Here is a 12689-nt window from a genome sequence, read left to right on the forward strand (position 1 = left end):
CCTCTGCCAGCTCCCTTCTTCCCACTACCAGGGATTTGGATTACCCAGCAGCCCCCACACCAGAATAACCCTGCTGCTGGTCACCTGACGTAGCCATGGCACAGGAGCTGCATTTGACCTGCTTGTGAGCAACATGCAGCTCTCAACCCACAGGTTGGTTACCCTGACTTAGGCGTTAGCTCGCTTACAAAATCCGTATTTCATATTTCTAATCCAGTTGCTGCTGTTCATATGGGCTCCACTGCATGTTTTCCAGTAGTACATCAATCTCTAGCATTGAATTGCATGACTGTTCTAGCATATAGTCTGTATGTCTCATTTTAATTTTCTCTTGTCTTTTTTCTTTTTATTCAGACAGGGGATTTGGCTTCTGTGCAATTAACAGCAACTCCAAATAGATGGGAGGTCTTGTCTGCAGCTCCTGCCACTATAAAGGATGAAGCTGGTAATATAGTACAGATTCCAGGTGCTGCCACAGTAACTTCAAGTGGGCAGTATGTCCTTCCTATTCAGAGTTTGCAAAATCAACAAATCTTTTCTGTTGCACCAGGATCAGATTCGTCGAATGGTACAGTGTCTAACGTACAATACCAAGTAATACCCCAGATCCAGACAGCGGATGGTCAACAGGTTCAACTTGGCTTTGCAGCCTCTTCTGATAATAGCAGTATAAATCAAGAAACTGGTCAAATTCAGATCATTCCTGGCTCTAATCAAGCCATCATTGCCTCTGGAACACCTTCAGCTAATATTCAGAATATCTTATCACAATCTGGTCAAGTCCAGGTTCAGGGAGTCGCAATTGGTGGTTCATCTTTCCCTGGCCAAGCACAAGTTGTTGCTAATGTCCCTCTTGGACTGCCAGGAAATATTACTTTTGTACCCATCAATAGTGTTGATCTAGATTCTCTGGGACTTGGCAGTGGTTCTCAAACCATGACAGCAGGCATTAATGCAGATGGGCACTTGATAAATACTGGACAGGCCATGGATAGTTCAGATACTTCTGAAAGGACTGGTGAGCAAGTTTCTCCTGAAATTACAGAAACCGCCACTGATAATGACTTATTTGTGCCAACATCATCTTCATCACAATTGCCCGTTACCATAGACAGTTCAAGTATATTGGAACAAAATGCAAACAACTTGACCACAACTAGTGGTCAAGTTCATAGTTCTGATCTTCAGGGAAATTACATCCAGACATCAGTCTCTGATGACACACAGGCTCAGAATATTCAGGTCTCCACAGCACAGCCAATTGTACAACACATACAGCTTCAAGAGTCTCAGCAGCCAACCAGTCAAGCCCAGATTGTACAAGGTATTGCGCAACAGACAATCCATGGTGTGCAAGCAAGTCAAAGCGTATCTCATCAGGCTCTTCAAAACCTTCAACTGCAGCTGAATCCTGGAACTTTTTTAATTCAGGCACAAACAGTGACCCCTTCTGGGCAGATAACCTGGCAGACATTTCAAGTGCAAGGAGTTCAGAACTTGCAGAACTTGCAAATTCAGAATGCACCTGGTCAACAAATAACTCTAACCCCTGTGCAGACTCTCACTCTTGGTCAAGTTGCAGCAGGTGGGGCGTTGACGTCAACTCCAGTTAGTCTAAGCACTGCTCAATTGCCAAATCTACAGACAGTTACAGTAAACTCTATAGATTCTGCTGGTATTCAGCTGCATCAAGGAGAAAATGCTGGCAGTCCTGCAGGTATTTATTTTATTCATTTTTTTGCAGAAAATTTTGTTTCATTATTGCATGTAGTTGGTTTAGTGATAATTGTAACATTATTGTCTTGCTGTGGAAGCCTACAAAATACAGGGGGTTAAACATAGTGATGATAGATTTTATTTTGAACTACTATTGCATTAGAAACCACTGTAATGGTAAAACGTAGTCCCACCTCACTTCTTTTAGTGTAAGCTCCTGTAACTCCCAACTGGTCATATTAGTTAACAGCACTTCTAGTACAGGGTTTATCAGCACTTATAAGTCTTACCATGCAGAAGATCTGCATACTAAATAGAGAAGGGGGAAATCTATCAACTACCAGTCTTCTAAGGCAGCAGTATCATTAGCATTACCTCATTGTTCCCAGTTCTGAATAGATGAAGTTTTCATGGAAAATACAAATATTTCTGTTGATACCATTTTTTTCCCTCTGAAGATGTTCAGGCCCCCTGAGGTGGTATTCATCTGCTGTTTTGTTAAATTTGTTTCCGACTGAATTAATATCAGTGTAACTACAATGTACAAAATGCATAAGTGAAACGAGCATGTAAATATCAAAATGGAGGCTGTGCTTAAGAACATATGTGAATTTCCAGTACTACTTAATTACATTGCGTTTCAGAATGTACTGCTGTTAATGATAAACTTCACAGTGTGTTTTATCTCTGTAAGCAGAGAAGAAAGGCAGTTTTCTTAAAGTAGGTGTTTCTTAGTGTAAGAAAAAATAAATGTGCCTGTTTATTTTTGGTAAATTTGATACAATGCATTCTAAATTTCAGGGCGTAGCTACCTAAAAGAAAGAGTAAGGGGTGATTGAGGTTCAGGACGTTTTGCTGTACCAGAAGCCATTTAATCTCATCATTGTTGGGTTGTGCCCAGGCTAGTTAGAAGAGGCTGAGTGAGCGGTAGAGGTGATTTGGGAAGGATCTGTTGAAAAAATTAGCTTGGGACTGACTGCTTTACTATAATCATGTGATCCAAGGTTCTGGTTCATTAAGATACTGAAGCATAAATGTTTAAGTAAAACATAAATGTTTTGTATTGTGTGCCTATTTAAGCATGTAAGAGGAATGCAATGTTAAGTGAAAATGCCTAGAGGAGCTGCTGAATTGGGTTTGTTTCAAAAGCCTACTGATTATGATACTTACATAGATATTGATACTGGTATATTCTATGTCAGGAAGCTTGCTTTCCCTTTTGAATTTAAAATAATCTGGGATGTTTTTTTAGTTAATCTTGTTTTGAAAGTTACTTCTGTATTAGGACTTACCAAGGCAAAGTTACCCAGACCTAGATCTAGATAAGCCTGTTCTTCATTGGCTTGTAGGCAACATGCGCACCAAACAGATGAGTTGCTGCTCACAGCATTTGCTCTGCTGAGTAGTCTGGATTTTTAAATTTTTTATTTCCAGTGACCACAGAACATCTGGGTTTGTTTCCATCACGTGTTGTTACCCGTGAGGACATCATTAGGTAGGCATAGACATCAGTAACAAAAAGCATGTATTGTACATGATAATACAGCTAAACTCAGATACAGAATCTAACTCTTGGAAAAAGGGCTCTGCGGCTAATGTGAAATAAGAGATTGAGAGTTTCTTATTTCTGAGATTTATATTTGGTGTAGGATCATGTAACTGATTTTATTGCTTGTGGAGTAGCATAGCAGAAACTTAAGAAGAAAGAAGGAAGGGAAAAGGAGAGAAGAACCAAAAGATAAGATGCATGAAAAAGAAGTTGAGCTTGTTGTGTGTATTAGTTTGTCTGATGGTCCTTGAGAGTATTTTAATGGTGGTTCATAATAAAATGCAAGGGAGTTCCATCAGGCATTCCTTAACTGTATTTTCCTGTGAGGAGTTTCACATGGGAAGGGAAGAGAGTAAATGGAATATATGAAGTGTGATTAAATAGGCAGAAGCAGTAGATTAATATCAGAAACTATTGCCTGAAATGAATAGCTATAAACACCTGGTTGTATTAAAGATAGGGTGGAGATTTATAGTGACATTTTTCCTACTTGTCTAGGAGTAGTAAATGGACTGGAAGGTATTAAAACTGCCATCCCCTAGATTTGGGGAGAATTTAATTGGTCCCTCCTTTATGTTACAAAAAACCTCACTTTTCCAAAGTAATGATCAATGTGAAACTGCTTCTAACTAACAGAATCAGACTGAATTTTCTTGATTGACCTTCGGTGTCTTTTCCATATGCATCTCCTATTTTGTCTATATAGAAGTTGTCTGAAAGAATCTTTTTCAGTGATGTTCCTCCCCTTTTTATTTATAACCCCTTACAATATGGTATGGCACCCTTTCTTCAGGTTGAACAATAATTATGCAGTTGGAAGCAGATAATGAAATTATAGGAAAATCTTTTGCAGTCAAAGGTACATTGCTCTTCTGATCTGCAAATGAGGAAAAACAGTTTAGTCTTAAACTGAAAGAGGAAGGTATGCGGAAGGGACAGCAGAATGAGAGAAGTTAAAAGCTAAAGGCTGAGAGGTAGGCAAGGTAAGAAGGGTTTCCCTGTATTTTCTCGCCCCAACCCAGATAATGCACTTCATAACAAATACAGTTGGGTTGTATTTCCTGTTTTCATTTAGCAAAACTTTTCTACCTGAGGCAAAAATAAAAATAACATATTCCTAGTCTTGGGTCAGAGATGGGTCCAAATACATAGATTGCTGTGTTAGCTGTGTAGCTGTGACGACTGTGTGTTAGGTTTTAGATTTTGGTAGCTACAGCCCATTGTGTGAGAGGTGTTCTTCCAAACCTCACTTCTGAAGTAAGCAGCAGAGGATATCTTTACTGTTCTTGTGAGTATGTGAGAGGAAAAAATTTCTTTACCTAGGTCCTACATTTTGTTTACATAATGGAAAGTCATCATAACCCTAATACAAAGCTAATAGCTTTGTCCAGTAACTGTACAGTTTTCTTTGAAAAATGTCCAGTAATTGTGCTTCTACCAAATTGTCCGCTTTACGAGGTGGACATACGCAGACTTCCACTGCACTGAGTTTGTTCTGAAAAGCATTGGCTGAGCTTACCATAGAATGTTTATTAGACTTCATATTCCTCATTGTGCTTAGTGTTGTCTTGTGGTGCAGGGAAGGGTATTGGTTAGTCATAGCCAAAACTTTCTTCAGCATTGTTTTTCAAAACGAAAAGCTAGATCAAATAGTATCTAGGTGTTAAACATGGGCAAAGAAGTATCTTTCTCACCTGTGTTCTGGCTTCAGTCATCTGTTCTTGAGAGGAAATTAAACCTGAGAAAGCTCTCTAGTAATCTACTCCTCTTGTTGGCATTTTGTAATAAAATACTGCATTGTGTGTGTTACAAAAAGAGCCATTACACACATGGCTCACATCACTTTTTAGCAGCTTAACTGTTCAAGAAAGGTATTTAATTTTATTAGCAAGTCTATAGATTTCTTCTTCAAACATTTCATGTAAAATAGCATTCCTTTTGGAGAAATACAGGGTACTGAAATGTATTGACTTGGTTTTCAGGTGGATTCTGTAAGTTTTGTCAATTTGAAAGAACTATTAAGTTACTGGATTATTTTTTTCCCCTAAACTCATTGTCCAGACAAAAGAGACTTAACAGTGTTAATCAAAACCTAATTGTAATAGTGTCTCAGCTAATTTATTACTGTACTGAATCATAATTTTGGATTGATTATTTCTTGAAAAAAAGGCAATTTTACCAGGTCTTATCTAGGTTGCTTAACTTTTTATAAGATGCCGGATACATTATTATTTTTTTTAATACTACTTTTGGCTATTCCAGTAGCATCTGAAGAAACTAGCGAGTGAACTGAAAGAAGGTAGCATTGGCTCAAGAAGGGGCTTTGCTGCTTATCAACCTGGAAACACTCAGCTGGAAGATTCATTTACTTAAAAATAAAAAACCCTACAAACACTTTTACAGGTTGGTCTGCAGTTGGAATAAAGTCAAAGGGATTCCTTTCAAGAGTTGACGCGATGTGCCACTGCAAAATCGAGGATTAATTCCTAAATCTTTATTCCCAGCTCCTCCTCTGCAGGAGTATTCACAGCTACTTAATGGACTCATGGGCCTGCTACCACTGAAGTTTACAATCACGCCTGCTGATCAACTTATACCAGCTTATGGACAGTGGGAGTGGTTGGTTGTGGTGGGGACTTCATACCATTCCTGCCATAACCTGAAGTCTTTGTCATGCTGAAGTAATTCAGCTATTCTAAATTTGGCCAAAAAATTGGCTGACAATTTTCAAGGTAAATAGTTGCTCAAGTGACAGCTTGTCTTTCATCTGCTGGCATCTTGTGGGGCTTTGGCCTGACATCTGTTAGGTAAAAGTCTAAACCCCCAAACAAACAAAATTAAAAATGGAACATTTACAGTTCTACTTGCAGGGCTGGTTTTTTCAATGTTTTAATGCTTCTGGGAAAGTAGTGCAGAATGCTACTTAAAGCATAGCTTTCTTCTGCCATCTAGAACTTTATAAAAGTTTTGGCTGGTTTTCAGTATTAGACAACTTAGTTTTTTCTCTTTCTTTCTGAGTTCCAGTTTTTAATCTTATTGATTTTAATTTCAGGTATGCAGCTCTCCCTTCTAAGGCATTCTTTATACCAAGCTTTTGAGAGAAGGGCATGGTATTATGAAATTGAATCTGATCATTAAATAAAGTCTTAGGAAATGCATGAAGTAAACTGAAGCAATGATGTTATGTAAATATTTTCATTTGAGAACATCTGTCTTGCACTGTCCCATTTACACCTGAGGTTTAGTTTGCATGTTGTAAAGTAATAATAGTTAAAAACTTCCCCAGTGTTTTATTTTTGATACAAAAAGTTAAGTTGGAAACTGGCAAATTTTAAGTGAATGCAGAGATTAGAGCTATTTATGTACTAATCTTGTGTAAACAGTTTGCTCATGCTTAAATTGCATTCCTTCTCTTCTCATAATTTTCAAAGGAAGTTAAATTGTGGAAGAATTAGACGATCATGCTTGTATGCATTTTGCAATCTTGCTTAGAACAGTATATAGTAAACTGTTTTACTTCAAGTGTAAAAAAGTTTGCATAACTTTAGTTACCTACTCTGGTTGGTTTTTTTTTTTAATGCAGTATCTACTGCTGTGGAATAGAATTGCATTTTTTTCTTCAAATTCTTGACAAGGTTGAGCTGTTGCATCCTCCCTCTGTGTCTGTACTTCATGTGCTTTTCTGCTCTGTGTTTAGAAACAGCTCATTTTCTTACAGCCCATGGTGGTGAGCAGAAACTTTGTTGTATGTATGTCATTCTTCAGTGAATATTCTGTCAGATATGGTTAGTGTCTGGTGATGCAACTTAGATTCTCAAGGTTAAGGAGGTTAACCTGAGTTATCTTGGGCTCAGATATCCTCGGTATGTTCACAAAAGAATACATTATCCAGTTTCAGGTACTCATTCCTTTTTCAATTTTTCAAATACCCTTCTTACAAGATACTCCTGAAGCAAAAGGAAGACTCTCACACCTGTGGGGATGTATGGCAAGTATCCATGAAGTGAAAGAATCAAGGGATTTTATTTCCAGTACAGCTTCAACTTAAAAAGAAGGCTGGAAACTCATCTTCTGTCTTTCTGCAGTCTCAGCACTTTAGGTCCATTGTTTCAGGTTCTGTGCAGTTTTTTTGCCTTTTGAACCTCCTGGCAGGATCAGGTACTTTGGTTCTGATCTCTCAAGCTAACTTCTCAGTGTATCTCGCTCATAAAAAGTATCTGAAGTTTCTACGAAGGACAGGGCAGTCTTTTCATAATGCCAGGAATGCTCACCAGGATCCTAGCTGTGATTGCCCTCTTGAAGATAAGGCTGGGTTGTAGATGGGTTGTCTTTCACGGCTTGTAGAAGACGTTTTTTTCAGAAGGTAGTAAATTTTAAGGACAAAAGGGGGAAAAATAGGTATCAGTGACATGTCCTCATTATTTATCAGGCAGAAATGATGGTTCTCAATCTGCATTCAAACTTCGTGCTAGTTCTTAATCCATGTATTCCGCGTATGTTTGTACTTCACTTTTCTTAATCAAAATGTTTTACTGTATCCTAAGAAGTCACTTGCTGTGCAGAACTTTCAAGTATATTATATCAACAATGATGTTGTAATTGATTAAAAAAAAATACTTTTGAATCTAATTGTTCCCATAATCCCATTTTGAGTGGCTTTAATTCTTTCCCTACTTCTTTGAGTCTTTGTTTACGCTTTTTCAGTATTATCACAGTGCTAGTTTTCACTGAGCATTCACATGGTCAAAGGCTTGCAGCATTAAAACTGCAGAGAGCTCTTCAGCCTTCTCTTAAAATTACTGAATGGAAATTACCCTAATCTGTTGATTTATTAAGTGTTTATTTCAGTAGCTGTTTTTACATCTTCCTGACTTACTGACAGTGGGAAGCTTTTCATTCTCATCTAGTGATAGGACCATTATTTGGCTTTTACCTAAATAAACAGAGCAGAAATACTTGTTTAACAGTTCTGCCTTCCTGAATTACTGCTGACAATTCTGTTGTTTGACCCTAGTAGCAGTCTAATACTCTTTTATGTAGGAATACTTAACCCTGCTGGTCACAGAATTCTGTGTCCTCTGGCTTTCCTTACTTATTTCTGCAGTTCCTGGCTTCTTCTGTATTGATCGTGATCCATCTTCTTCTCCCTTTCTAGTTGTCCCCTCTTATATTTTCAGCTGTAGTAGAAAAAAGGAAAATCTAAGGGCATGCTGTGGCATTACTGTCCATGAGAATACAAAACCTCGAGAATCCACAGACAACACATCTCAAAGAACTGCAGTTCCTGTAGGGTAAATAACTTTTTTGGTACATAATATGTGTTGTGGTAGCACTGCCTTAAGTACTTCAGTGATTCAAATTTTTAAATAATTGGCTTACAATAACGCATAGGATTTATCTTAGAAATAGAGTATGTGGCATTTCTTGCAAGAAAAAAATACCTATAGCTCTATTTTTAATCATTTTTCTTGTTCTGCTTTAAATATTCAGTACTGTGAGGTCCTGCTCTTAGACTTGTACACAACTGTTTTCGTCAGAAACTTAAAGTCTGATTTAGAGCTGTTGAAACTAGATTACAGTGTTTCTTCTGAGTTGAGGTTCACAGGTATTCCAAGATGACATTCTGTAGTGTATCTTCTGTTGCCTTGTATTTTATGACATAATAAAAATGCCTAAATTCACATTCACGTTTTGGGGGGCAAATCAGAGTGGAAATCGTTAACCTTTTTGAGTTTCCTGTCTGCTGGACCTGCACAGGTGGCCAGCTAGTAGGGAGAGTTTAATTTAGATAGTTTAGTTGAGGAAGTTTAGTTAGATAGGAATGAACAAGGACAGTGTCTTAAGAAATGTGAACATCTTTATTTGGACATCTTCCTCATATCCAGAGACTAAGGCAAGATGAGTCAAGATACTGAGGAAATGTGGGTTGCACTGTAGAGAAAACTGAAAGCAAAATTAACAAGAGAAGATGGAAGGGAGATGGGAATTCACATCTGTTTTCTTGGGAGGGGTGGGAAGGGAAGCATGTACTTGCAAAAATAAATTAATAGGTATGGCTGATAACAAGATGTGGAAACTATAGACAGTCAATTTGTGATGCTGTGAGGAAACTGGTGTGCAAGTATGTGCAATGCTGCAAATCTGTTTTCAGTTGAAAGACCATATTTCTGCTTTTCAGATCAGGAACTTGTAAAACTTAGCTGAGTAAAAAGGCAGGGTAGCTTTCAACATCTAGGAAAAGCCGCTAAACTAGAAGCCTGCAGTTTGGAGACAGTTACAGGTAATGCTGTGAGTGCCTTTAGGTGACATTCTGCAGAGGCAGACATAAAAAAAATTGGTAGTGGTGTAGTCCTCAAATGAAGCATTTTCGCACTGCATCTTCCTTCTCAATTTATCCCTGTTTCTATGGCTGTTGGGTAAACTAATAACTTTTGTCATAGTTGAAGAAAACAGCGTTTTCTTAAAAGTCCTAGTTGAAACAAATAAAGGTAGAATGTAGAGCTTAACTGATGCATTCGTCTGATACATGGTGGAGTAGGTAAATGACCTGGCTGTATCAATGGGCAGCAGGAATTCTCTCCACACCAGATTATAGTTGAAGAGTACTCAAAAATAGTTTAAGCTGCATTTGCATCTGTATAGTTTCATCCTGTCAGTTTAGTTATTCTTGTCTGAAGTGCTTTAAACAACTATTTTAGTTGTTTTTATTTGCCAAATACACTTAAACTTGCTTCATATTGTAGCCAGATCTGGGATTTCTGTCACTGTGAAATACTACCTTTGGAACAAAATTGTACACCAAGATCCCAGTTTCTATCCTTTAGAGGAATGCAAAACCTAAAACAAATCTAGCTCGCTAGACACCAAGAACTTGAAGAGAGTGTATGGTTTTCAGAATCTGTAGGTAGTTTGAAAGAGTATCTTAGTCTGAATTTTCCCCTTCATACTTACCTAGTACTGTCTTGAACTTAATTAAGAAGTAGGGGTGTATATAATTTGGAAGTGTGGAAATAAAAGAGTAGTAAAAACAACGTAACCTTCATTTAGCCTGTGTTTAGTTGGTAGAAAACAAATACTGCCTCAGATTTTCCAGTGTTTGCATCAGCTTGTAATGATTTTAGGGATTATGTAAAATTTTTTTAGGCCCAATTTTTTGCAGAGTATGTATGAAACCTAGTATTCTGTCAGTTGAGACTGAATTAGAACAGAGCATGCCCAGAGGAACACCAAGGGAGAAGAGTGGAGTCATTGCTATCTGCATGAATTTGCATAATCTCCAGTTCCATTGCATTGGAGAAGACTTATCTTTTTCTCTTCTCCATGGTTTACCTCTTCTGTTCCTTCATTTTCTTATTGTTGTCTAAATTACAGTGGTGCCCCCTCCTCCCTCCAAAAATAGTGATGGAATTTTCTCTCATCTTTTGCACTAATGTAAAACCAACTTGGAGGGCAACAGGGTCATTGCTGCTGAGGACCTTGTTAAGACAATCAGATTCACTATGGGATTTCACACAATCCACTCTCCGCTATACTACATCCCTGAAAGGCTAGATAAACACTTTGGTTTTGATATTTCAGATTTTGTTTTATTTAAAGTATAATCTATGTAATTAAGCATTAACAAGTCCTGTCTGTAAATTGCCAGTTTGCATTGTACTTTTCTGTGTGCCTGAAGTAGAGGATAGTCCTTCTGAAGAATACCTAAAGTAATAGCTGCACTTTATGCCTTACCAAGATAACCAGGAAGCACAGCACAGACAGTACTACTTTGACTTCATTTCAGTTTTGCACTTTTTAAAATAACACTATAAACTATTGTATGTCCATGCAAATTGTTATTTTCTCCAGTATCCTCAACTCTTAGCATTTTTTCTGGCCCTCTTTTTTTTTTTTTTTGTCCAAGTAATTTGCTTATTTGTGCCTTCACCATTATAGAACTATTAATGATGGTGATTGGGAGGGACTGGGAATACAGAGATGCTGATGAAAAAAGTTTAAGGAACTCACAATGAAAGTTTGTGAGGTGGAACAAACATTGCAGGAGTTGAAGGTAGGAAGTCCTGGATACTGGCATGCAGTAATAGATATTCCGGACATGTTTCTATTGTTAGATGTATCTCTGTTATTAGAGTGTGACTTTGGGGTGTCAGTGTAACAGGAGAAAGCATATGTTACATGGAATGTTTGACTTCAGTAGTGGAGTTGGGTCTTGGGAGCACAGATCCATACTTTAATTTGATCCATTCATCTTTGCTAGGACATGTTGATACCTCTTTTGAAGTATGTGTATGCAGTGCTGACTGGATTCAGCTATTGTCTTTACAAACTCACTGTAAGCTGTTGTCTAATGTTAGTAAGATCATAATGAAATTAGCATCTTACTACAGTGTTTTATTTTTTTTAACATTACTCTAAACCTTATTTTAAATAAAATCAGAATTTATACAATTACATTTTGTGGAACGTGATTGGTAAAAGAATTTTGAGTATGGTGTGTAACATAGCCAGTCCTAAAGAACTGCTTGGAGGCTTGAATTGGCTTGTGCTGGCAGCCTTGCCACTTTGCTGTATTTAAATTCCTGTTACGTGCCCTGTTGTGTAAATCAGGCTTTTGCCTTTTTCTAAAGTCACTGTGAATGTATTAGTGAATGAGTGAATGTATTAGTACACTTAATATTATCCAGTTTGAAAGATTAATTCTGTAAACTCTTTGTATGCTGTGTAGTGTTTTAATATTTGCTTATGTAAAATGAGTTTTATATAAAACGTGTATATACAAATTATCATGGTTAATAAAATTATTTCATAGGTGAGTTTCAGCAAATGACTTAATATGATAGGAAAGATAGTGGCTAATGCAGAAGACTAGAAGTCACCACAGGTTTTCTAGGTTTCACATGAAAGATATTTTTATGTTGCTCTCTGAAATTGTGAGCTTCTTATGGTGGCAGTGAACTCAGTGTGCAGGTGACTTTGGACAAGCTTCCCACAGCAGTTCTGCTAGGTGTTACCATATGCACAAAGAGTCAGCAAAAGCATGTATGTTAGCTCCTGGATTCCCATAGCTCAGAGTCTGTCATAGAGATACAAACCTAAATTTCTAGCGTTCACTTTTGCAGCCAAACCAGAAAAATATTCTAGACTTCCCTGTTTCTGACCTAGAATTCTCTTCCCAATGCAGTGGTTTCCTAGAGAATTATTTTAACCTAAGTTAAATTGACTTAAATTGATGTAGTTTACAGCACAGTCCCACAAATGGTTACGCACATGCAAGTAAAAGGAAGACAAACTGTGGTGTTGGGAAAGACTGGTCTGAGACTTCACTAGCACCAAGTAAATTTTGTGTGTAACTACATCCTTGTTATCCAGTAGATGAATGCTGGAGATTATTTGGAAGGGAGACCAGGTAACTATTAGTCTTTGC

General features: G+C 37.6%; 1 protein-coding gene across 5 annotated transcripts in view; it reads left to right on the forward strand.

Annotated features, from left to right (window-relative positions):
• The window catches only part of SP3 (Sp3 transcription factor), a 36991-nt gene that overhangs the window by 11627 nt on the left and 12675 nt on the right, over positions 1-12689 (forward strand). For 3 of the 5 annotated variants that reach the window (XM_056350437.1, XM_056350439.1, XM_056350440.1), the window contains one exon: positions 355-1717. In XM_056350437.1, the coding sequence (XP_056206412.1) occupies positions 355-1717 (1363 nt within the window). The remainder of the gene's footprint in view (positions 1-354; positions 1718-12689) is intronic. The other 2 variants (XM_056350438.1, XM_056350441.1) reach the window with 1 other exon arrangement.

Source organism: Falco biarmicus, chromosome 8 (assembly GCF_023638135.1).
Source record: "Falco biarmicus isolate bFalBia1 chromosome 8, bFalBia1.pri, whole genome shotgun sequence".
Classification (NCBI taxonomy): domain Eukaryota; kingdom Metazoa; phylum Chordata; class Aves; order Falconiformes; family Falconidae; genus Falco; species Falco biarmicus.